The sequence below is a fragment of the Aythya fuligula genome, chromosome 19 (genome assembly GCF_009819795.1).
Source record: "Aythya fuligula isolate bAytFul2 chromosome 19, bAytFul2.pri, whole genome shotgun sequence".
Lineage (NCBI taxonomy): Eukaryota > Metazoa > Chordata > Aves > Anseriformes > Anatidae > Aythya > Aythya fuligula.
In genome coordinates this window covers 5,092,043-5,119,668 of record NC_045577.1, presented here as the reverse complement: position 1 = coordinate 5,119,668, position 27,626 = coordinate 5,092,043, and the positions used below count along the sequence as shown (strand labels likewise).

The window sequence follows — 27,626 nt, the reverse complement described above, 5'->3', positions numbered from 1 at the left end:
GCATGGAAATATCTTCTGTATGTGTGTAGTCCAACTGATCTGAATGTGGCTACTTTTGTATGCAGTCAAACTCGCATATGGAGAGCATCTTAAGCTCTGGACCCGTGCCTTTTTGATGGTATCCATTAATTTCAGAATCTTATGTGTACAGTGTAATTTCACTTTATTCTCATCCCTATGGAGTAGAGGACTGCCACTGTAAATATCTCCCTCTCTAGATTTCAGTTATGGTCGAAATGGGAGTTTGGATGATCTGCATATTCAAAGATGAGTCTTTTAAGAGCTTTCTTTGCTAAAATGCTCTGTATGTATTTTATGAAGTTCATCTTAACCACTGAAGTTCCTTGAAGGAGATATCAAAAGCATTCCCAGTAGAGTAAAATAATTGTACAGATGGTAATGTTTAGCTAGTCCTAAAAATATGCACATCCTCAGTCCAAAGCAGCTGCTTTTGTTTCAGGAAAATGAAATTGAAGTTGTAATTCCTTTCTTCCTCCAAATTAGAAATTATCTCAGATTTAGATGAATTTTTTAATATAACACGCAAGGATAAATCTGTATAGTGCTTCTGCATGTTAATGGGAGTCATAACTATATTTCTGTGCATTGTGCTAAAAAAAAGTCTCATTGTTTTTGTTCTATGCACATATATTTTATTTGGTGAGACATACTACAAAATTAATGGATAAATAAAAATAAATATTCTGTAACAATGCCAGAAATAATAAGTTCTGTCATTTTGCTAATCCTCTTCTCCCAGGAATAACAAAGAATGAATTTACAATAGTAAACACTAACAAGAATTCACTAATACCCTCACAAGAGCCTTGGAGAAAATGAAAGAACAGTGTACTGAGAAGGAAAGATGGGCAAAGAATCCTTACTGTAGAGTCACAGCCAGGTTAATACAGAGGCAAGATTCTTGCGGTATTACTGACTACATTCAAAAAAATCACATTTTATTAATCAGTTTAGCCAATAACAGTAATTCAGGACAAATACAGACTTTTGCAGTGTTATAACTGTGAAAGCAATTAGAACTTCAAAATTTTAGTTGCTTTTCTAGTTATGTGCCAAGTAACCTTAATACTTCCTTTGGGCAAGGAATCATGGCAGCGGTAGCATCGCGGAATACCCTTGAAACAAAGATAGACCACAAGAAATGTGGCGCTTAAATCATTGCTAGTCAAAATCAAACTAGTGCCATAAAATCTAGAGGCATGCCTCATATATTCTTAAAATGCTTGCTCTGGGGACTGATTTCAGTGTGGTTTCCTTTCCTGTGGACACAACTGATTGCGTACAATTAGTCATTCAAGATATGCCAACAGGGCACGTCATGGTGTCATAAAAAGGCTCAAAAACTAGCTTATTCAGATCTAACTCATTACTGAGTTACTGAGGCTGTGCACAGACTATTCTGTTCTAGTTCTGGTTGACTAACTCAGATCTTTTCTTGTTTTTGGGATTCACAAACATTCTGTGTATTGTTTTCTTCCTGTACTGCTGCTTCATGTATAGTACATGTATTTCAAGAACAGCCCAGACAATTCTATTATTCACCCCAGAAGGCAACTCAGTGCATTCCCATTTTCTGTATTTTCTAGTGTTCATTTTCTCATGAAGACCTTAGCTCTTGCTTTACAAAATTTCCCATTTTTAGTATGGTGACTTATTTTGCTTAATGAAGGTAGCACAGACGTTTTTGAGCCCATTAAATTTTTAATTCCCAGAACATCCTAGCCTACAGTTGGTGCACACTAGATATTTTAAAATGTGTTCTCAGTTAAAAGTTCAGCAAGCCGACTGCTTTCTGTCTGTCATAAACACAGATTTCTTCCTTGGACAACTGATCTGAAATGCACTGACTTTCCTTTAATATATTGTGGTTTTCACTGAATAGTGGGCAATTATTGCTAAATATACTCTGGGCAGAAAATTACCAGCCCTGGAATCTGATACCAGTTTTCTGGTCCCTAACTGCAGTTAGTTTAAATCTCGGTCAATAAAGCTGAATTTAGCACACACCGTTTGCTTGGGCAGCCCAGGAAGACTAACGTTTGGAGTAAGAGGCGACCTCAGCGACCTTTCCCAGGCAATGACCCTTCTGCAGGCAGCAAGACAACTCACATAAATTAATTCACTCAGTCTGATTCCTACTGAAATGCAGTGAAAAGACTGTTTTGCAGACTGGTCCTCCCCTTCGAGTAATTCAGGACAAATGCTGCATGCGTACATAGCCCAGACACAGGCCCCACTGGCTTGATGAGGACCTCTATGCAGAATTTGTGTATCTAGATTGCTGTAATTCTGAGGAAGGCTAGCCTGCATTCTGGACTGATCTCATCTAGAACATGGGCACGTATTAATTTAATGTTCCATCTGCAGTTTCTACATTCACCTTGTTAAAGATGTCTGCCAGAATTTGATACCTGAGAAGACCAAAAAAAAAATGCAGAAAGCGTATCTTTTTTGTTTGTTTGCTTGTTTGTTTTTAAAATGTCCCTGGTGCTTACCCCTTGAGATGCTTGCATTTTATTAATGAAAATAGAAGCAAAAGCATTTTGGTGTCGGTCAGTTGAAAAGAAATTTGCATACCATTCTATCTGTTCAATTTTACATGTCTTTGTGGTGAAATAGCATGGAGTGATCACTGCTAATTAATATATGTTTGCAAGGCTGCAATAAATGAAGCCAAGAAAAAATGAAATGACAGGACAACAGCATGAAGTACAGGAAGAAAATATAAAAATAATAAATAAAAAAAAAAAACAATCCTGAAACAGTAAGATTCTGCTTTTCAGCTGGGAAAACTGCTATTAGTTTGGGTAATGTTTTTTTTTCCCACCAAAATGAACATTCAGGTAGTAAAGAGAGCTGATTCATGGAAGACAGATAACGTTGCACTGTTTGCAGCCTGTTAGAGCTGAACACACACAATCTGTGTTGTTTTTCCCCTTCCTTTTTCTATTTTTTAAGTAATAATATCTGAAGCTGTCCCCAATGGCAGTCTTCATGTGGGGGGTAAAATCTGGAATTCCATAATTTCTACTATTTTCTAATAAAAACTATTACTGTACAAATGTGGATTTTCCCACCTATTTTAAATGGGAATGGTTTTAAAGGGGTGCTTTTTGGTGTAGCCTCTGAAAGTTGGGGTCCCCTGGTGATTGTGATCACAGTCTCACTGAAAGCACTTGTGGGTTGTGTTTTTTTTTTGACATCAAATTAATATTCTCATCACTAAGTGTGAAGTAAAGATTTGACAATAGAGCAGCTTCCTCTTTGTTTAAAAACTTGCAAAGAGTTTCAGAGTTGAAAGGCTGAGTAAATCTTTATATCTGAGGAGGTAAGCTTAGTGTTATTTCTTGTTTTTAACAGCGCTGTACTGGCGAGCTGCAAGCTGTCTGAACATTGGAGAGAGACCCTTTGGGAGCTCCATTGGTTTTCAGCAAGTCTTTGCATGCAGTGTGTTTGTACTAGCTGAAGACAGCGCATGGCTCTCTAAATAATTTACAAGTTGATTAATAGACTCACATGGGTATAATTAGAAGAGGGAGAGACAGCAGCTACAGTAACGGGTACAGTGCTTGGGGGAACTAGAGACTTTATTTTTTTTAAAGAAACTTTCTAGGGTGCTGGGCGTTTGAAGATAAGTTGGGAAGAGCTCAGTGCCTCTTCTCTTTTGAAGTGGAAATAGGACAGTTTGAATCCGTCGAGTTTAATTTTTCACAAGCTTTAGGGGCCCTGCAGTGCAACTCCCTTTTTATTATTGAAAAAAACTCTCCATTTTTCTTTCATTTTTCACACACATGCACACACACACGTACGTATGCACACAGAGTCCAAACAGTAGCTAATAAACAAATTGATTTTCTACTTTAAGTTAGTTTTATAATGATAGCAAATTTTCATCTATATATGCACCTCAATCACAAATATACTATGTAAAGTTACAGACATATTTATGAATATACCATACTTTAATTTATGCATTTTTAAGAAACCTTCACCTCTGTTTGACAATGCTTTTGAAGTAGCTCCGTTTTTCAAGTCAAACTTTTGACTTTTCCTCTGGGACTGCTACAAAGGTTTTTTTTATGGAAAATAGGTAGCAGACTTTTTTCCTACTAGGAGAAAATTGGTGGTCAAGAGAACAAAATAAAATTTAAATATATATGTTTTTTTCTGTTTTAGGTGTCCACATTTTAATAAAAGATGCAAGGTCGTAGAATAGAAAGTTTTACGTGAAGGAAGGTAGACAGTAAGTTGTCATCTTTCCCAAATTTTACTTCTTTTTCTAATGTGTTGAATCACTACAATATGATAAATTAGAGCCCCCCATTTCCTTTATTTGAAATTCTGGAATATCTTTTCTTTACTCTGCACAACATGCAAACAATCAAATTGTCACTTCTGGTTGCCAGGTATTCAGGGCTGCAGTGAAACTGGGGAGACTCAGTCTGCAAAGGTACCTTTAAAGACCATCCCATTTATGATTAAAACACACACACACACACAAAACACCTTGAATCCAGATCAGAAAATATCTATACAGTGTGTGTGATTTTACGAGGCTAGTGAGGTGTTTTTTGTTTTTGAGCAATTTTGAGGATCACTCAGTGGATGCTATGGTTGTGCCTAGGTAAATTTTGCCAGTCTTCTGGTTTCGCAGCATTGTTCACTATTCTTACTGTCACTGGAGTATCAATAGGCTGGTATTAGGCATTTAATTCACAGGGGTAGTGATGCTGGAGTCTGGGTTTGCAAGAGGGAGTAAAACATTTTGTAGGTTACAAAGTACCATGCCCATGGTCCCCGTTTTTTGTCATGGGGGAGCATGGTGCACCACCAAAGAGCCAAAAAGCCCTCATGGATTTGAGTGAAGCTGCGGCCCTTTTATTTATTTTGATCTCTATTGCAGACAGTCATTTGGAAAAAAAAAAAACTTGGAAATGTTTTATTTCCTTCCCTGCTACTTTTCTTGCAGCACTAGCTCCTGGGCAAAAGGCTTTGATTCTGTATGTGGTTTTTTGTTGTTTTTGTTTGCAGTTTGGGATGAGGAAATCACATGAGTTTTTATGAGATAACTGGAAGGGAAAATACATTGGAAGCATCCCTTTTTATGGTCTTCAGAGTTTAATATCAAATTCTGGCTTTGGCTCTAATTCACTGGGAGCCATCCATACAGAATCAGGCTCCTGTATGAAATGCTTTTTTATGACAAGCAGAACATTTAACGGCTCTTGTATATCACTTTATATTTTGGAAACATTGCATTCATTCACCGTTCTCTACGTAACTGTAAAGTGAGCCAGGGTGACGCTAGGTTTACTGTGCCCTGCTAATTTGTTTGGGTTAGAGGGCTGAATGTCCCTTTAATGTGGATGGTAGGCACTGGGGGGAGCAGCAAGGGGAGATGCAGGACTGTGACAGATCTGGAGTGCCTGCTGGCACCAGGCATCACTGATAAAGGACAACAAACCCTGTAATGTCCTCTCTTCTCATCACATGGTGAGTCAGTATCTGGTATAGAAAGCCAAGTTTTTTTTTCACCAACGTTTTCAGACTAAATTTCTTCTTTTTTTGAATATTATCAATGTAAAAAGGGTTTTTATAGGCCAAATTCTGTCCTGTCACAAGCCCTGTGCTCTTCAGTTGAGCTGAACTAGTTTAAAAATAAGGAAGAAATAGGGATCTTTGATTATCCTGGAAATGATGCATTACCTGGGTTAGAACTGTGCTTGCTGTTTGGTGTTCAGCTCTATTCTCTCTGCAGAAGCGGAAGGACTAAAAGCTAGTAGTGAAAATATATGCTATGCTGCTACTTCTAGAAACTTTCAAGTTAGAAACATACCTGTGAGGTAATTCAGAGTAGCTTTTGTTTTGCAGGTGGGTAAACTGAGGCAGAAAACCTAATTCAGGTCAAGCCTTCCTGCAATCAGTGAACGAGCGTGGATGGGAACCCAGGTGTGTGGATCCTGACCCTAGTGTCAGCCCACTAGATCATCCTGTGCCTCCTGGATAGCCGGGGTCATTAGGCAAATACACAGACGCTGAAAACCTTGCAAGGACTATTTTTAGAGGGGAAAATGCCTTTTCTTTCTTTTTTTTTTCTTTTTTTCTTTTAATACCGGGTACCGAGTTTGGACTGAATTTCCATTGCTGAACTGAAGATGCCACTAACAGGTAAAGCAGTGCAGGGGGCTGGATTCTTACCTCGTCACTGAAGGGGAACAGACGTAGATTCCTGAATCTCTGCTTTGATAACTGTGAGAAAGAATGATGTGCTCCTATCACTTCAACATCCATGTCTGAAAGTCTTAATTTATCACGGATTGTTTGATTGATGCTTTGGGATCACGTATATCTGCTTTAGAAACGTTGTTGGCATTTCTCCTTAGTACAGATAGTTTTTATTTTAAATGACAACAAACGTTGGGGGGAGGGAGGAGGGTAAAGTCTTTAGTATATTAGAAGAGACAGAAATATCTAAAATGTGTACATCAGACATTTTATCATCGTTATTTTGCTGCATTAAAATAATCATTCCAGTTCTTAGGGGAAGTCAGCAGTGCTGTAGGTATAAAATGAGCAAGCAGCAACTATTTCCGTGCACGGTTTCCATCTGACGAGATTATTAAACACGCGTTGCACTGCTTTGCACATGCCACGCCGGTTTTTATTTGTTCCAGCCCCTCTTTATGTGCCGGCCCTGAGAGAAGAAGAGAGGCGGCGGCGGCCGGGAGCTCGGCTCCCGCGATTTTCGCGAATAGCCCAGACCGGGGCCGCTTGGAAGCTGCTTGCCCGGCCTGGCCATGCCGGTGCCATCGTGCCCGGCAGGTGGCGGCACACAACCAGCGAGAGGCCGGGCCCAGCCGGCCGAGCTCAGGCGATTCCCCCCCGGCCGAGCCCGGGCGCTTCCCCCCGGGTCGGGCCCTCGCCGCCGGGCCGGGCCCAGGCGCTTCTCCCCCGGCCAGGCCCAGGCGCTGCCCCGGGGCGAAGCGCGGCCTCTCGCCGCCAACCCCACCTCACTCTGGAGGGGTTTTGTGGTTCTTGTTATGTGCAGGAGTCGGGATTTGCTCTGAAATAAACGAATAAAAAATAATAAAAAGCCCGCTTTCAGGTATCTGGTGCACTGGCAGGATTTAGTTAAACTATTGGTCAGATTTACACGGTGGTGAATCGCTGCGAAATCATTTTCGAACGCGTTAGAAATAAATCGAGGCAATCTGAGGACTGTAACGTAGGCAAGGAAACAGAATGCTTCTCTGAAAGACCCAAATAAAATGAGCCAATGTGAATAAAGCTGAGTTCATAGAGCAATAAAATAACCAAATCGCATGCTTTGCTAATTTTAGGATTGACAGGACAACCCAGGAAAGTAGCCTTTGGCAGTAGCTTATACTCAGGGCAAGATGTTAACTGTCAAGTACTGGGATCAAGCCTCAGGCATCTGAATTAGCACTGAAAGTCTTCAGACCTAGCTAAAAAAAAAATCTGCAAGAGAAGTATGAAGAGCGAACGGACAATATTGTCTAAAGGACCTTAAACTTTTTATAGCATGAAGCTGACAATTTATACCTGCAAATGCATTTATGCTGTACTTTGAATCAACGGTTTATAACATCGGAGAAGTGAGTCAATACCCATCAAAAGTCCGTTTTAAAGGGAAGTGTATGGAGGAGGAATCAATTTAAATATGATAATTGTATAGCTTGGAGCACTGACAGCATTGAAGCTATTGGAGAACAGTGCTGTGTAATCTCTCAAGTACTGTTTTTGCCTTTCAGACTGTGCCTTTAATGTTCTGTTACTTTTGTCTTGAGCAGATGGTATGATTTTGTCAACTGATTGCCTGATAGGGTTTTCTATTAGTCATGCAGATCTATGGGTTGGGCAAGAGCTAATAGGCCACACTCCCATGAGTTCATGAGGAAGTACTTTTCAATGAGAAGTACCTTTTACTTGTGAAAAGCTTTGAAGCTCTAGGAAGTAAATTTATTTTTAAATGGTCTGCTGGAAGGTGCTGATTGACAGTCATGGAGACAGAAAAATTTCTAGGTGTCTACGCAGCAGTTCCAGCACAAGCAGCAGTACTTTAAGCTTCTGTTCCCAGTGTCCTGCCTGATCTTACCCTTGAATTGATTAGATCACTATGTAGGTCCACAGCTGCTAATTCAACTGTGTAGTCTAGCCTATTAATGTGTCCGAGACAGGCTGGAAAATAAAGGAAATATGTCGTATGGTACTGACATTAGGCAAGAACGTATGCATGAATGAATTGCCTTTCTATATGAAGTTGGTTGTGGCCCTGTTCTGCCATGTATGCTGTTTCTGAGGCTCACCATGAACTTGGTCCACAGCTACGTACATGGCTCTCAGCGTTGGGTATTGTTGTAGCTCAGCTGCTCTGCGGAATTACTTCTGAGGGTAGATTTTACTCCTGTACCTGGATTTTGCTCCTTAATAGAGATGTGCCGCCACATTTCCTAGTCTGGCTATCTCTTTGTAGCAAATTGTAATTTTTACAAGAAACTTATCTTTGGACCTCTCTAATGATAAAGTAAAACCTCTCTAGAGCTTCATTTCCCCAACTTTCAGAGTTGGAAACTCACAGAAGCTTATGTTGAAAAGGAATTGATTATTCAAAGCTCTTGTGCTTCATAATCTACTTAAAACGTGTAGATTGACTGTCTCATCAGAAAAGCTGTAAATTTTGCTTTGCTATATAGCCCTTTGGGTCATGTGCTAAAGGCCAGGAGACCTATGGCTAGTTACTTACAGATTGTGTGCCACTCCAATTATAGGTTATTAATTTCCCTTGCATTCCAGAGACAGTTCCACATGAGTGAAAAGGAATACCATACTGCACAGTTCTTCATTACCTACTCTGTCTATACCACAGCAAATACAAATAATACTGATTTCTTTCTTTCCTTTTCCCTCATATTTTTTTTTCTGGTCTGTGGAAGATGTTTTACAGTTTTAATGCAGCTGTTTTAAGTGTGACTGTTCCTGTTCAAGGGCAGCTGATGTACTTTGTAATGCCATTGAACAGCCAACAAGCTATGTTCCCCTATTGTGTTGAAGTGATAGGTATGTTTGCTAATCAAGAGAAGAGCAGAGCTTGCTGTCTGACTTGTTTATGTTTTATTTCTCACCATCAAGCTTTAGAGGGAGGCACAGAAAATATGTAAGCATCTATATTATTCAGTGATGTATATATGTACATGAGTGTACAAACAATCTGAAGTGCACTGCTGATACCTTCTAGTAAGTCATCACTGAAATTAGCGAGGTATCAGGGTTACCACGTATCCCCAGTACTGCTCAAAAGAACCAACAACCTGATGTGGTGTTAGCTAAATTGTTGATTAATTGTTACATCATCTTGCTAGATTTTTTTTCCTCTTTTGGAGGAAAAAAAAAAACAACAACAACAACAACAAAAAAACAATGCAGTTGCTTCTGTTTGTTTTTTTTTTTTTTAGAAACAGTCACCAAACTGGAGGATTTTGATCCTCAGGCTTCATAGAAGACTGATGGGAAGTGATCAGATGAAGAGATGTTTCCTGCTTTCCATCACAATTACCTTTTAATTTCTTGTAGATATTTCTCCTTGCCATATGCAGATTGGAAGCAATTTGACTCCTGGAACTGGAGAACCTCCAAAGATGGAGAGCGTGCTGTATCCACTTATTTTTCTCTGCCATTCCTGGGGCTTAAGTACTTGCCCCGATTCCCTGTTCATCTGACAGGGAACATCAGCTCTGGCAAAATCCTGCTTCAGTGCAATTTTATGCATGGGTTTGTAGGTCTCATTCATCTCCCTTGCAGAGATGTCTGTAAGCATTCTGAAAATGTTTAAAAAATCCCATCATTTGGCATCTTTGTCAATCCATGCTAATGATTCCAACAGGAATCATGATAAAACAACACACATCAAGATAGCAAGTTTAGTGTTACAGCCAGAAATTCATGAGTACCAGGAAAATTCCACCAGTCTTTGTATGGAATACATTTTGGGGAAAGAGCAAGAGGGATTTTTTATTTTTTTCCTACTGGCATGTCTTGGTTTAGTATTAGTTCTTGTAACGTGGAGGTTGGGGAGAAGAACTGACCTGTAAAGAGCTCAGTTAATTCTCCTCTTATCCCCAGCATGCCTGCCTGCAGCTCAGGTCTCATATAGCCAGATAGGCAACATCTGTCTAATAATGTTTCTGCCTGCTGCTAATTTTATGAATCCTATTTTTAATGGAATGCCTAGTTTTGCATTGCCATTTTACTCTCTGTCAAGTGACTGGTAATGATTTTATTCAATTTCTTTTTTTTTTTTTTTTTTTTCTTTTAGCAGATGGAGAACAGTGCTTTCCTTAACTTGGGTTTGATTATTATTTTTTAATAATGTGAAGCAGGTACCCTCAATTAATACACTAATCTGTCTTCTAATTAATTCCCTGTGGTTTTCCTCTGTTTTTGCTGGTACACTGAGTTCTGAGTGCAATTCTGTAAACTCAGTAATTTGATTACTTGAAGGTGAGGTAATGAATTTCACGATAGAGGCATAAGTCTTGAGGAAATGTTAAATTTCAGGAAGCAAATGGATTCTATTATTGTGGTTTAAAACCTGCTTGTATCCAGGGTATAAATGTGCACTGACAATAATATACTAAAATACAGGCGTGTTCCTGTCAGCTAGTCCTAAAGCGAATTGCATTGTTAGGAGTCTGACGCATACACTCTCCTACAAGAACTTGTTGTATTTTTGTATGCAGATGCAATGGCAGGGTGAGTATCAAAACATCAACATCCCGTGATGTGGATTTATGTAGCATTTTTTACTGCTTGTTTCCAGGAGAGGCAACAGTGTATTAGACATACTGTACAAATAAAGAGAAGGGGCTCTCATTGCTTCTTGCAAATTGTTTTGGCTTCTTCTTTGGGAAGTAGCTTGAGGTGATTTTGCTGACCTTTCTTCAGTTATTTGACATGAAACCCAATACATTGCAAGATCTTTGGAAAATTTATAGGCACTCTTGTTGAACGAGATGAATTCTCCTATTAAAAAAAAAAAAAAAAGAGATGTAAATTTAAGTATCTTGGTAAAAATATTTTTACTTATGAAGACTATAGTGGAAAATATGCAGGATACCTCCTCACTACTGTGTCTGAATAAATACAATTTTAAAAGCTGTAGAGTAATTGCAAACCTGATCAGAATCTTGCTGTTGTTACTCTCTTGTCCTAAAGATAAATAATAATAGAGGAAAGAGAACTTTTATCTCTACAATTATGGAGTCATCGGTGTAGTAATTACAGTAGTTGAAATACATTTTAGAAATTTGTTTTCAGTTATAAAATCTTCAAGCCTTTGGGCAAAATAGAGAAATATCACTTCTAGCCTGCTATGGCAGAACCATTATGATCTCCTAAGTTAAATACAGAGTGCTACAGACATTTTTTTTCCCTGTTTTAGGATTTCTTTTACACAACTCAGGTCATTATTTTTGCATTTTTATAAGATTATGTCACACGCTTCAATGTGACATCAGCTGAGGATGGCTAAGAGAAAAAGTACATTGCAAAGCTATGGGAGCATCTGCTTTTACCAAATAGTTTGCTGTAGTCCTACAGTTCCTTATGATTTTGGGGTTTCAGTGATAACACAGTAAACAGGCACGGTCAGCAGTAGTTCCTCTTTCCAAAATCTGTCACGTGTAAACGTTTGTATTTTTTTTGTCTTTTAGTTCATGTAGCAGTCTCACCAGAAAAAGGTAGCGTGTAACCTCCTTAATTTCAGTCTCAGCATACAAAATAAACATCATCTTTCTAATCCTTTGCAGTCCCAGACAACATTGTTATGAAGATCCTGGCAGATCGCCTAAATGCCCTAGACTGCATGACCAACGGTTGGGTGCTTCGTGGCTTCCCAAGAGACATAGAACAGGGAGAAGAGCTGCAAAAAGCACGTATTATTCCAAACAGGTAAGGTATATATTTAGCATGTTACATATATGACAAGTCTGTGGAAAGACACAGATCTTTGCTGACATTATATAGGCCACTGCATCTTATTTGTTTATTCCTTACACATCTAGAAAAGGGCTCTTATCCCTGGAGAGTGGGAAATAGAGCACTGGCCTTACAAATCCACCAGGTGACCAAATTGTGAAAGAGAGAATTTGTTCTTCTGGTTGTTTGTCTCAGTTACCTCTAAAGGCAATCCATAAGAAATGGATTAAAGTATGGATTATGTCAGGAAGGTGTATTTTATTTGCAGCAGGAAGGGGATCTACATCTTCTTACTTTAGCATTGGCATAATATCATGGAAATATATTAGCACTGCAAGGAGCTCATTATGAGACTTTTGGGTTTTGTGAAATAATTAAAAACAACATGAGAATTATATTTTATTTGAGCTATAATGAAGTGTTCAGAAATGTAATATAAGAGAAATGAGCATCAAAAGAGAGCTGTTATGACATCCAGGCAAATAAAATGGGGTTACTCTTCACAGCTAGTCCAAAAGTTGCGAGCATTTGAAGTGTTGGCCTACTCATCAAAATCGAGAGGCTTTTTCATTCCCCTACAGGAGTTCTTGGTTTAGTCCATACCACTGGCTGACATAACATCCACTCCAAAGCTGTGCATTGGAACTTTATGGTCTTTATGCTTTCCAAATGCTTGTCCTTAAAAGGGTTTAAGTTGGCAAAGGTACTCTTCCTGTGTCTTCTCTACAGCTGCCTTCAGCCTGCCCTCCGCACCCTCACGCTGCCTATACAGGGTACAATTTACAGTGGAAAGATGTGAAAGTGTAAGTTTGAGTTGTAAAGAGAAAGGAAGAGAGTGAAAAGGGAAGGAGCTAGCAGTTCCTATTTCAAGCCTTGAAAATTAAATTATGTGAAAATGGCAGTAGCCTTTTATTGACAGTAATTTAAAGTACATCCTAAATAAGAGTCTACCTCATGAAAAAAAGAGAAGGAATTTTGATAGTTATGCTAGATTCAGTTAAATAACATTTCCCATGGATTATTCTTCATATGCACTTAAAAAGAAGGTGCTGAGTCCCTAAACAAGTATCTGAGTACATGAGATCACTGTGAATACTCATGTGTGCTCCTTTGCAGGATCGAGACCTCATCAAGTGAGGAAGAACAACTTGTTATAAGATCCTCCGTGTAGAAATTTTGCACTCATCCATTTGCTCAGCTTCCATTTTCTTTAAAGAGCTATGCACATTCATATCTGAGTTAAGAATTTGGTCCCCTCTGTTTTACATAGGGGTTGAAGTAGGGGACAAAAACAGACATCATACTACCTGATTGATTTTGGAGCTGTTATTTTCCATGCAGCTGAAGTAGTAGGTGTATAAGGGAGAGAGGGTGATTATAAACAAAAGGACATATTGCAGCATAGGATAGCAGGGCAGTAATTCAGTTGCAGTTGTGATGCTAGTTATAAAACACTATCTGCAGAGGTAGTGTTTCTGACATCAGGAGAAAACCCTGATAGAATTATAGCCTTGAAATCAATCTGGGAATAGGATGCAGAAATCTATAAATCAGACATAGAACAATCTACAAAGTCTCATTTTTAGGAGGACTCTGTTGATGAAATTAGATTAAAATAAATTTACATATATATCAAGTTTATTATTAAAATCTAGTCACATCAGTAAACAAAATTATTTGTGAAAGAGTATGTTACTCTGTGTTTTGAACTCAAAGTAGACCTCTTTGGCTGATCAGAACACAGAGTTATTGTCTGGTTGTCAAGTCATAAATCTATTCCTTAGAGCTAATAAATGGTTAGTGTTCAAATACTATGTTTTATCTGACTCCCACCTCATAAAGCTAGTACACATAATACTAAATTATACAGCATTGAGCAGGATCAGTCTCCTGACTCCTCCATCTTATGAAAAGAAAAACAAACCTAGTAATTGATGACAGAAAAGAAAGAAAATAAAGTTATTTGAAAACAAACAAAATGGGCTATAAAGTTTGTTAAAATGTAATAATAAAAAAAACTCATACAGCATCAGCCACTGCATCCAAAGAACTGCCCAGGAACAAAAAGGAAAATAATTCATTTTCCAGTGAAAAAGTAAGGTATAAGGTTTTCGTTAAATTAGAATTTGCAGAAGAGCAAAGGCTTGCTTACAGACTGGTGCAGGAAAACCTGCCTTGTATCAGACAAAACCTGTCTCCCAAAGAACTACTCTTCCTATACTGAGAGGAGAGCCATGTATTGCTTTCTATGTTCCTCCCCATGAAGCAGTTATCGCTTAAGTGGACAGGATCCTAATCGTATTGAACTGTGGCAGCCTTTAGGGCAAATAAGAAGCTGAATCTATTAGTGGTCTCTCAGCTATCTACTGAAAGAACGTCATTAACCACTTAGTGCCTACGGTAAGTGGGAATCCAAATACAATTACAGGTTGGCATCTGAAGCTCAGAACTTGCAAAGGACTGAATTCAGTTCCTCATCCAAATGAGTGTAAATAGATATTTTAGCTTTTTTTTCATTGTTAATGTTTAAGCATTATATATATATAACAAGAAATATATAGCATAGCGCTGGGTAGGTCTAATATGCAGAAAACTCTTAGTATTTTGCAAAATCTTTCTTGTCTCTTATTCTCTCCCAAACATAGTTAAAATCAGATTTAGCAGCAACAGTGTTATCTGTTGTATATCTCTCGTCATTAGCTTCAGCTGGTTCATGACCAGCTGTCTGCTGGTTCCAGGCCAGTTTAAGGCAATCAGCAGTTTACAGATTCCCTGAGCCAGAGGGTCATCTGGACAACTATGTCTAATAGCCCATTTTCCTTGACTTTATAGTCCCTTTTCCACGTGTTATACTTTTGGCCTCAACCAAATCATATAGAAAGGAGTTTTACTTTTTAATTGGGTGTCGTATGACAACTGTGGTTTTGGGGGGTTCCTTTCTTCTGTTATAAGAAACATTTATAAGCCTTCCCTGTTCATCCTCTCGTAACACTCCTGATTTTATATCCTGTTGTATATTCTGATTCAGCCGTCTCTTTCCTATGCAAAGAATCTTGATGTGTTTATCCTTTCCTTTCTTGGAAGTCATTTCACTCATCTGATTATGCTGTCTTGCTGTTCTGTAGCTTTTCTAGTTATTCTAGCTGTTTCTTTTCTACGATGTGACAACCAGAACTTCACTCAGTTTTCAGGGTAGCACTGCATGCTGGATGTATGTATAGTAGCACAAATGTTTTATTTTATTTATATCTTTATTTGGATCTCCATTAACATCTGCTGTTATAAAATGGTTCTGTGATAAATTTTGGAGGAATGTCTTGCGTGTGTAGACAACGGTGACTACACAGAGACCCTTTCATTGAAATGATGTTGGAAAACTCAGTGAGAAAGAGCATAAGGACCCTCTAACTCAAGATCTTTGTAGTTAAAATTATAGCGTAGTTTGTGTTAGTTCTCTACAAGCTGATAAAACCACTCCTTCCATCTGTTCCAGTGGGGTCTACTGCTAAGGGTGTTCTGGGATTCCCAGTGCCTCTGCTACATCACTTGCATTGTTTTTTCCATCTGTTCTGAATCCAGGGTCGATTGTTATATCTCGGTATTGATTAATTGTATTACAATAGTACCTACAAACTTCAAACAGTCTCCCTGTGTTAGGCAAATAACGCTGTCAGTCCCCATCTCAGCAAACACAAAAGAAATATGGCCAACAACACACTAAATGGACAAAATTCAGGAGGGGATGGATGAGCTTAAGGGTTGACCTACTGGTACAACAAAAGAAGTGTATAATATATTTCAAATACCCATTTTGCCAATGCTAAAGCTTTTTCTTTCCCAGTAGAGAAAATAAACAGCAGTAGCTTCTCCAATACAAGTTTCCAGCTCTGTTTTATTTGGTCTTCAAAAGGATGTGGCTGTATCCCCAGTTAAGCGATCTTTTTACATATTTTTAACACTTCTTTTTCATCACACTACTAAGAACTGGTATTCAAACAGTTTAGAATAATGAAGTTCATAATTTCTGAGACAGAATCTGTGAATATGCTGAGAACAAAAGGGAAAAATCATAATGGAAAAAAAAGATTTATATTTTTTTAACTATTTGGTCTTTACATGGGGCTTTCATATTTCTGCAGCTGATCCCAGTGTGGATTAGGGATAATAAACAGCCTATTAATGGAGGCCTGAACTAGGAAATGGAGTTTGAATCAGCAGCAAAATTCAATGGCTGGTGAAGGTTAATAACTCCATTACTACCAGCTCTATTTTTTAGCCGTTTGAAGAGCTAGGTGTTAGCCTTATCTTACTCCTCATTAATTGAGCTAATAGAACCCCAGTGACCCTACCATGCTGCCATTATCTGAGAGTTTACCAGACATGGACTGGAATACTTATCACTGAATATGTATTCCTCAGATTCATTTTTTATATCAGAAATATTTTTGTTAAAGATAGGCTGTCTTCAGGTTTCTTTTTTTTTTCCCCCTTTCCTTCCTGGCTTCTGTAACAGCTACATATTTGGAAATTAAATGTAAATGACTTAATTAAAATCCTATCAAGGAACAAGCCAAGTCCCAAAATAGTTGCATCAAGGAAACATAATAGTGATTGAATTATTCTGACATGAAAAATCTTACAGGGCATTTTTAAAACTTTGGCCTAATTTAAATGATAGCTATTGTGTATTTATAATAGAGGTATTTTTAATTGATGGCATTAAAAAACTGATGAGTAACAAAGAAGAAATTTTATAAAGGGAAAAATGCAGAAAAATGACTTGGTAATCAAGACACTAAATCAGTACAATACATTTTGCCTACACAAGGGACAGGAAGAAACAGGTAAATCCAAATGACCTATGGCTTATTTTTTAAAGAAAGTAGTAAAAATAATAGATCAATTTCCATTTCAATCGTTCTTGATTTTTGTCTCTTCTGATTAGAAACACCTCCTCCTTACTAGAGCCATTTTCTTTACTGTCTGTTGTCTTCACTAATGCTAATTGTTTTCCTTTTTATTATCACTTTGCACATCAGTGCTCCCACCATAGGTACGCACATCCTCCTCCTTCAAATCTTCAATGCCAAGCAGACTGGTCTGGTAAAATCTAATGGGAGAGTCACTGGGAGCTAAAGGGGGCAGGACAGAGGATCTTCCACAGATCAATGGTATGTTTATGAAATAGAAACATCATTTGGAAAATGATGTGCTCACCCTCTTAGCTATGCTGACCATACATTAACTGTGTAGCTATGCTCTGGGGGAGCAGAACACCCTGGCCTAGAGACAAATACAAGGGTTTTTCCCCACCAAAATTCAGTATAGATTGTGCTTATCAGGCAAAATGAACAGGTCTTCCTCTCACCTGGACTGGTGATTGACTCGTCTGCTTGGTTGCTCCCACTGAGTGAGTGGGATCCTTTTAATCCACAGTTGCTACCCCTGTAGCCTTTTCTGAGCTACAGTAATTCAGCCATTGTGTGGTCTCTTGGTGCAAGTCTTTACAGGCTTACCTTGTTCATCGACAGGTCTTAATGAAGGCAGTTACCTTTGTTTTCCTGATCCACCTCTACTGCAAGAGGTGTCACTGAACATTGCATAATAGGCAAAATATTTCAGGGAAGCATACTATCCCATTAACCTTTTGTGTAACAGCTGTGCATAAAAAGGCATACATTTACTCTGGCACCAAGGCTCTATCAAGCAGTCATGCCCACAGGTTACTTTATAGTGTCAACTAATTCTTCACATTTAGTGCAAAAAGCAGCACACACACAGCCTTTAGCCCAGCACAAAACTGACAGAAGCAGCTCCTTAAACAGATTCCTAAGGTTTGGTCGTCAATGGAGAATCCTTATTCTCCGTTTTCCTTTTCTTCCGTAGTAGATTGTGCTCTCTTTGCTCCTAAAATAACACTCATCTGAATAGCAAAATCCTTCTATGGACTTTCTGTGGGATGCTGCATTTGCTACCGCAAACATTACTTCGTTTCTTACTCTGCTCCAGCAAGAATAGGAGGTATATTTGGCTTCAGTTATGGGAGGCAGGTATTATTTTTAGAAGTCACCTCATACAAGCTCCTTTTGATGGCTGGAGTTTGTTTGGTGAAATCCTGTATATAGCAATTAAGGAGATCTCTGATCTCAGCAAGCTTCCTAAGTCTCCAGGAAGAGAAAGAAGAAAAGCTTCTATTTCTAAGCCAAGATTTTTTTTTTATTATTTTTTTAAGGACACAAAACCACATGCAGAATCCTTTCATTCCTTTTGCTGCTGAAAGAAGGGATATTTTTCTGCAGTTGCTACCCTTAAAAAAGAAGAGACATTAGGAAACCTGAAGACTTCTGTCCTGTTTTCCCTTATGTTGAAACCATTTTTCTGTAAAGAAGCCACGTGCATAAAGGTTGCCTTTCTGAACTTAACACCTAATTAGAAAGAGAAAGAGACAGAGATTTCCTACAAGAAACTGAAGATTACTGAACTTGGTAGCCAAGTTCTGCCGTGTTTGCACTGAAAAATCTCTTCCAATATTTTTCAGGAACCTGAGAGCAGGGGTGTCCTGTGGTCGGTACATTAGGAACTTGCGCGTTTCCATCTTGTGAGGGGAGAGTATGTTGATCTGAGAACTGCCTGAAAGAAGAACCAGACTTTTAAAACCCTAATTCACAATGACAACTTTCATGGATCTGATCTCTAAAATCAACAAAGACAGTTCAGGGCATTCACCTGAGACAACTTTTGTTCAAAGAATGAAATAGTCATGGGAAATCAAAGTGTTACCATTTAAATAGCAGTCAGATCATCTAACCTATGCTTCTCCCCTCTGAATTCTCTTTGCTTTGGTGACCCAAACCTGTGAATAAAAATCCTAACAGCATCCCTGAGAGCTTACCAAACTCAGAGACCTGTTGTCAGTTCTAAATATTTCTTCATGGACTAAAGCAGTCATTTTTCAAAATTTTACCTTAATTTCATCAGTAGTTCACACACAAAGAGAACCATATGCACACGAGTCTTATTTTTTGAGATTAAGGAGATTTTTTAAGGGAAACACTTATTTCAAGAACCAACTGGAATCAGAACTTGAAAAATAAACCTGGGGGAGGAAAACTTCAATTATAGTGGTGTGGCAACATTTTAATGCACACTGGGTAAAAGAATGCATATTGATAAAACAGATGGGTGTTTTGAATGTTTGAGAACAGTAGATAGAGACAGTATCTGAGAAAGCACAATAGGAAAAGGAGGGTTGGCCAGTGCTGTCAAGCATCTCAGGTGGTTGATCACTTGCCATTTACTTCAGTGGTGTGATAGCAAAAGCTGGCTGAATATTCTCAGTAAATTTAGAAAGGTCACTGTTATATCTGTACATTTTAAAGGTTAGTTTATGAAAATCCATTACTGCATTTGCTGTCTGATTTTTCACCAGGGCAGACACTTTGAAATATGTTAGAAATGTGCCTTACCTTTGAACTCTCTGATTCCTAAAATTCAGGATTTTTTAATTAAAAACTTAGGACAAGATTGTGCCAGCCGCACTCTGATTTAGAAGTCTCTTTGGATCTGAGACTAATCCCAAAGTAAGCCGTTACTCAGAGCTAGTGTGGCTGGCAAAATTGGCCCGTGCTGAAACCCACAGGCAGAACAGGCATTATGCTGCTTTTGCTTAGATTCTCCATGCTGAAGATCTGGGAAGACAAGTGCATCAGTCTGTAGCAAATATAATACGGCTTGGGTGATTAAAACTGTCAAGTAATATTGCATATTGAATGGAGACTAGTTTGTCATTACCATGAGGATTAGAAAGTGTAATCTTCATTAAAACATCAGTGGATTTACTGCTGTTTGCCTTGGAACAAGATATTTGCTCAGAATTTTCTAGTAAGTAAATTTAGCAAGTGCAGGGCAATTTAAGAGAGTGGAGCTGAATACTGTCATAGTTTATTCTGCAGGAAAGATGTTGGAATGATCCCCTATGTCTGATAGGTGCACTGGATCTAATTCCCTTGGTCTGGATCACCTGCAGTCACATAAATGTATTAATCACTGTCACTTATATTGGTGTCCTTTGGCTCAGGTGTAAGTGGTGACCCAGTGTTTTTGTGCTGCATAAGGATTATAATTTCTGTCCCTAAATGCATTATGTTCATAAAGCTATGTATTATAAAACTGTGTCCTTTGTGAGGCTTGAAATACATTTTGGGTAAGGCTTTCCTCTGTCCCACAGAGATTTTCATCTTGTCCTTTTCTAACAGGTACTGTATTTCTGAGCTTAGAAAGACCCGTATCATGCTTTGCATATGATCAAAATTTAAATATATATGTATTTGTCATCTAAGATTGTTCTGATACAAATGCTGATTAATATCCCACTGATATGCACTGCATTGATCCAGAGAAGTCTGATTTTTTGGTAAAACTATGCTATCCAAAGACTGTGGTATAGCAGGTTAAGAAATAAGCATTTCGTTTAACCTCCAGGAAATGCTGCTACATTTGTGAACACGGTTTAAACTGATTTTCAGACCAAGTATATAGGAAGAGTTCTCCCTCATGTATTCAGTGAAATCAGAGGATTTGTACCGGCCTTGCATTGGCCCCAAAGTTGAAGAGAACAGAAACGAAATAGAGAAATCATGTCTTCTCCACCCCTTGAGCCTTCAGACTTTTCAGATTGACATATAATTTTCTTAGCTGTGTTTCCAGTAAAACACTGAGCTATCAAAGCTAAGTCATGGGTATGGCAAACTTGCTGCATTTGTTTAAAAAATTACTTTCTCCTTTGAAAAATGCAGATTCCTCATGGAATGCTGTCTCCAGTTGTACATTTCTAACTGCCATGTATGAGAGCACGTAGATATTACTAGAATAAGAACTTTCATTGGCTTTCATACAACCATTTGAAGTGTAATTGCAGCCTGAAAACTTGCTGCTTGTTGTTGTTGTTAAAAAAGTTATTGCCAGTCCATTAATACTGAACCCAAGGTTTTATTAACTTTCAGCGAACAATTGCTGAAATGCGTTTTGTTCGGTGGTTACTAAGGAATTCCATGTATTCCAGTTCTGGGATTCTTCCAGTAAGTAGCTATTACTCAGAAAAAATCATCCCATAAAATCATACAGCAAACTAGTGATGGCAGAAGAGAAGCTTGGACATAACGAGGGAGATCTAGGACCGGATTCAGTGCTTAAGGTCTCACCGATGTCCTTCTTTCCATTTGCCTTACAAGCATAGGCAGTTCAATCAGTACAGCTACCAAGTTGTCCTGTCTACAAAAACCTGACAGGAGCTTCTTCTGATCATCTTGTTTTCCTGCTAAGCATAGAGAGCTCAATATTCAGGCTGGATATTTGTTTTTATTTCCTGACTTGCAGAGAATTTCTCCAGTGGTTCCTAAGTTTCTAAGTGTGCTGTCTTCCTCTCCCCCACCCCTACCTGACCCTGCTATAGATCTCAACTGTTGTTTTACCTTGTTGATGTTTTGTCTATATTTGCTTTAACCAGATGCCCCTCTTTGCATGCAGCACTGGGACTCATCCCCTCTTTCCTATCAACAATAATTAGCCTTGTAAGACTAATGGAAGAAATCGTGTCTAATTACCCTGTTGAAGGCCCAATTATGTTATTAACATTTGTGGGCTATAAGCTAATGATGAGGAGAGCCGCTCATTTGCATAGCATTAAGTTAATTGAGCTGGAAGCTATGGGGTGGATAGCAGTGATGATAGCAGGATTCTGTTACAGAATGGATAATGATGACCGGAGCAGGACGATTCACCTGACAGGTTTATTAATTAACAGCTATCTGATTACCTAAAAGAAATGGCAAGTGGCGGTCCTTCTGAAAGAAGCTGCAGTATTTTATTTTTTTTTAATGAAAGATTCTGTATCACTGATTCTAGGGGTGATTTATGGTAATGGCAGCGACGCTCTTTACTGGAAGCCTACACGTAAGCCTGTTCTGGGTCCAGCCCCCACACCCTTACAAAAATGCCCTGGGAATGTCTGATGGTTTTAAATACATTTAATTCTTACCTAGTGCACTCAGCAGTGCTGTGCCAGTGAATTTGTGTGGTTGTATGAAATCCCTAATAGTTATACAACCTTTGAGTTTTGCCCTTGGAAGAACTGGATGGTTTGATTTTTATAGAAGCGTTTTATTCATTATGGTTTTAGGAGGGATTCTCTGCTGTATTAGGAAGAAAATAACTATAACCCCTTAGTATTTCAGGCTTTCCAGCTATGTATGCTCTGCAAGTGAAAGTGAGTGCCCTTACCTTCACTTTATTACCAGGTACAAACAGTTAGGCAAAGTTTTTGGGCCTTTTAAGAATCTTTTTTTAAAAATTATTATTTAAAACCATTAAAAAGAATAAAAATCTATCTTGTCCTGTTTGATTAGATGTCAGCTTCTGCCTGGTTAAATCCAAACACATTGTAATTCACAACAGATACAGTCAGTCTTGTTTGAACATTGTGGAGATGAAAAAACGCTGCTCTGTTTAAAAGTTGCCTGCACTAATCAGTCCAGCAGAAGGCTGAGAAGCTTGTGACATGGGTGCTCTTTGTTAGAAAACCACGGCGTAGTTCTGAGCATACTGGAATGTCAAATACAGCTTCCTGTCAGCGGATCTTTTTAGACTTTTTCTGCTACGTTGAAGAGCCCATTATTAAATCATGTGAACTCCAGACCTCACCTACTGACTAAGATACCCAGTTCATCCCCAACTACCTTTGACCAGATGTGTTCCAGGTGAAAAAAAGAGAACACTACAAATTTTAACCTTGCAGAGGATGACCTTGTATCCATTTAGATGGCATGATGATTAGTGTTTCAATAGTAATAGATTTGTGAAGAGTAAGGGTTGATGGATAAAATACAATTACCAATATTTTGCTGATCTTACATTCATAAAGTCTCGCTGCATTCTGGGGCTGGCATTTGCTGGGTACAAAAGAAGCTGAGAACATTGCCTTGATCTGATGGAGTTTACTAGATATGTGCAAACATTTGCAAATCACCACAAGCACTTTTAGTCATAAGGAGAGGAGAAGAAGAATGGAAAATCAAAAATGAAAGAAGTAATTTGGGAGAATAGCTCATGGAGCTGGCTAGCAGTCTGATCTGTTTACTGCGTAAGACCAGCAGCTGCCAGCAAGGATAAAGAGTCCAGCTGTTAACGCTGATTGAGGGAGAGTGACTGTGTAGCTGCGGACACTTGTGTGATGTGAAGTAAGTCAGGGAGAAGTGTCTGTGTAGCATTTACAAGAAGCATCTTCCAGCACACGTGTCAAAATTACCTAAAAAGGTTGTTCAGGAAACCTAGCACGATAAATAAGTGTCTGTGTGGGAATTGAAACCCTACATCCTTCTGGTTCTCATTAGCTGTCTGTAATCACTAACCCATACAGTCAGTGGTGGATAGAAATATCTTTACTGTATAAATTAGTTTTTTCTGTGAGGTGTTGTGTAGTTCACTGCAATGCCTCGCTGTATAAAATAGACAAACACGGCACTGAGCCTAGATACAATAGATAAGGAATTATGTATTTAATTCAGAGTTCTGTATAGAGTGCTCATAAAAGCTTGATCATGACAGAGAGGCCAATAAACATTTGGGAACATAAATATTTCTGTAGGAAATGGCTTTGTGAAACATTTAGTTGTTGAGTAATAAGAGGAACAGAGCAAATCAGAGGAGCAGAACTCTCTAGGTACTAATCTGATGGGTTATATATGCTACAATGATGATAATGTTGAGAAAGAATTTTTGAGTAGCAGCAAAATACATTGAGTCCTGTGCTTTCTACTAATGTCTTCATCTTTTTGTGCTTGCCCAACTGACCATCTCAGCTGCTCCGAAATTCAGCTTTAAACCTATGTGGATGAGACATAGGAGCTTCGAGCTACTGCTGTCTTTGAACGTGCCATGTAAGTTCTCTGAATTTGCAGGAGCTGAATGCTTTGAGCAGGCAGAGCAAAGCCTTGGAACCTCAGACTCGCACAAACTCACTTGTCAGCTCTGCTGTTGGGACAAAAACATCTGTCGGAGGGACATGGAGGGACACACTGTTCTTCTGGCAGACCTGGTGGCAGCTTCTACCAGGGGACAACCCGGAGAAAGCTGGGTGTGGACCAGAGGCAGTAACTTCTCCAGGCAACACAACAGCACTAGAAGAGAATACTTGCTGTGTCCTCAGGCACTCTGTTACTTGTATGACTGAGTGCCTGATGTTCCCAGTCAGGAAGGGAAGTAGTGGAATTAGTGGAAAAGACAAGGTAATCTGAGTGCATTTGAGTAGATCTTCTGCTGTATGACTACTTCTCATGATAAAAAAAAAAAAAAAAAAAAAAAAAAAAAAAAAAAAAAAAAGTTGGGCAAAACCAGATTCCCATAAATCAGTTCATTGTACAATAACATGAGGAGGAGGAGTAAGTAGTAGGTTTTGATCCAAGCACACAACCCACAGATTTTGCAGAAGGACAGGCAGCATTTGTTGTCAGGGATGGGCTGCAAGGGAAAATGTAATTGCCTGAGGATTTCAGAGGAAATGATGCTCCGAGTCTCTGTCTTTTGTTTTTCTGGAACATTCATTACTTGAGTATTTAGGCACTGGTCCAGCCAGACAATACAAGGAAATATATTTTAAAAAATCACACATCAAAAAGTGTTTTAAATGACCACATTTTAGAACAAACATTCTGGCAACGCAGCTGGTGCTCTTGTCAGTCTGTAGGCTCAAAAATATGAGAACCAGTAAGAAAAATAAAAACAACCTAGGAATAGCTAATCAGGTTAGAAGTGATGTTTTGGCTGCAAGGATTTTTGAGTGCTGTAGAGAAAAATAGAGTAAGATTAGAAAATATTTGTCCATCCTGGATGACAGATGTGGGAGAAGATGTTATCATTTGTTACTTCTCTTTTTTTTTCCTCTGAGAACAGCAGTAGCAATGAGCTGGCAGGCACAGTGAAATGCAGTTAGCAAAAGTAATGGGAGTTGAAAGTTTGACCTTTTGTGATGGAAATTTGATATGAAAAAAGGGGCTTTTGATAATTTCTCTATCCAATCAGATATGGGAGATGTCTTGATCCTGTTTGCTCATTTGCATGCCGACTGATCTCATTTGAAAACCCAATCATTCAGAAATATTGGGACATCAACAGAAATGTTACAAGCAAGGAGCTGTTTTATCTGAAAGGTCTGCAGGATGTCATCTCTTGTTTTTCACTCCAGTGGCCTGATCTCTTCTTCATGATTCCGTGTTTTTTATTGGCAGGATAAGTTGAGCATATTGAAATGCAAATAGCCCTTTCCACATTGAACCAAAATATAGAAGTTTTTGCTGTATGATTGATTGTATCCAGGGCACTTCAAAAGCAACAAAGAAAATACTTTTCTGCAGTGCCTCTGATTTCTTGACATTGCCAGGTTTTGACGGTTCCTGGTAGCAGTCATTGGTAGAAAGTGATTTCTGGGCTTCTGTCTCACCTCTGCTTTCCCCCCACGTAAGGCCCACACTGATGCAGTTCACTGGTTCTGGGCCCAGGGTGCGAGATTGTATTTGTCTGCACGGGCACATGAACAAGTTATTATCCCAGGTGCTCTGACAAATACATTCAATAGACTTAATGAAATTTCAGAGGTGTTTAATTCAAAGTCTACCAATATCACATACTGGCTTTCAGCTGTGTGTATAACTGTCCAGATATGGACCTGGCTGATCAGATCTCAGATCCTAGGCGCTGCCTGCTTAGGTGAGTTTAGGATCAACTTTATCTCCAAAGCAATTCAACCTTTCTGTTTTCTAGAACAGGCAATCCAATTTCAACATTACTCAACCACACAATGGGTTAGTTAATGGTAGGTTTTCCTGCTGTGTAACTGGTATCATTATCCCTTATTTCAGAGAGCGCCTATTAAACCAATATCATGAGCCAAAGTTTTTCATTTGTTAATCCAAAAGCTAGGAACAAACTATCAGTATATAACACTTCTGAGTAAAGGAGGTAATCTAAAATTATCTCTTTTTTTTTTTTTTTTTTTTTTTTTTTTTTTGGTGTAATGCCTTTCTAACATGAGGGTCAAACTATATGAAAAATATTTTTTCTTTAGTAGTGCAAAATTTTTTCCCCCACCCGTTTTTCCACCTTGACAACCCCTACCCTGCTATTGTGAGTGCTGTCCTAGGAAGTGAGACCAAAAAAAAACCTTCTTTCAGGGACTTTTAAGGGTTATCCTGCTTTGTAGAAAAATGTATTCACTGAGTGTAAGTCTCTTGCCTCCCTGGTGAACACCTGCATTGGACTGCAGAGGTTCTCTGCTTTTCTGGTTTGCTGTAATTCTTTACACAAAACAGAACGTTTCCAGCAGAAGAGGACAGAGATGGATTTTATTAGTTTAATATTGTGGCATTTGGCTGGGAGATAGTTCATAACTGGAACGTCAAAGAGAAGCTGGCACATTTTAAAGAGTTACCCTGAGAACCAGCTGTTGGCTGTCTCTAGCTAACAAAACCTCTCTTAAAACTGGTGTGTTTTTGCACAGAGTTTTGCTTCTGGCACGTCCTCTTGGATTCTCTGGGACGGGCAGATTCGGAGAGGGGATTTCATGTCGTGTGCTGTAGGGTGGAGCACATGAGGAGGAGGTGAGCAGGTACCTGGGCTCAGGGACCGACAGAGGAGGCAGCAGGGAGGACGCTCCGCAGGGGCTGCTTGCCACAGCCCTCTCCTGGAGGGAATGGATGTGAGGGAGGGGATGAACCAGATTATAAGCTTTACATAATGGGATATTTTGAAAGTCGTTTAGTTGGTATTTGTACAACACTTTGAAATGTAAAGCTCTAAATTAGAGAGGAGATCAAGAATTACCACGGTGTTCCTCAGGTGGGTGGCAATATGCCTGGCTGGGGACCCACAGAAGTTCACTGTCTTCATCATCGACCTACAGAAATAGTACACGAACCCAGCTTGTTCTTTATTCAGTAGATTTTGACGTCTCACCACAATTTAGTGCATCTATTTGTGACATTCATCTGCACCTAATTTCGTCAGCACTAGATGTGCTTCTGTGTATGGGTTGGGAATTTCACTGCTAGAAGAATGTGTCTGTTTCTGAGTGAGGACAGGAGTACCTTGACTGATAGGCCTCTTCAAATCCAGAGAATCCGTTTCATCAAATCCTGTGGCCTGTCAGCTGGGGGAGACTGCTTTGTAAAACAGCAGAAATGGTAAATCCCTCCATTCTTTGTGTAATAAACTGAAGTTGTTGGTATGAATAGCTGGTACAACTCAGCAGCTCTCCGAATTAGACACCGAGTGTTTTCCCAGATGGGAAATCAGCCCCCTTCATCTCTCATGTATTTTAGAATATCGAACCATGTAAGTTAAAACATGATGCATTATTCTCGATAACCACAGCAATCTAGCTCCTTCCTGCTGGATTTTTTTAAATATATTTCTCTCTCCCCACCTATTTCTGCTGCTCCTCGGTATTAAAAAAAAAACCTGCAGCTTAGTTTACCAATATTTTCTCTGTGCTGAAGTCAGCATAGAATATTAGTGTCCAAAAAGTTGTAAAACAAAAGACTATCATATGTTGCACCTTTTAA

The 27,626-nt window shown here is 38.9% G+C and overlaps 1 protein-coding gene across 3 annotated transcripts in view; it reads left to right on the top strand.

Annotated features, from left to right (window-relative positions):
* Positions 1-27,626, top strand: part of AK8 (adenylate kinase 8) — a 75,711-nt gene that overhangs the window by 36,155 nt on the left and 11,930 nt on the right. For all 3 annotated transcript variants that reach the window (XM_032200254.1, XM_032200253.1, XM_032200255.1), the window contains exon 11: positions 11,847-11,988. In XM_032200254.1, coding sequence (XP_032056145.1) covers positions 11,847-11,988 — 142 coding nt within the window. The remainder of the gene's footprint in view (positions 1-11,846; positions 11,989-27,626) is intronic.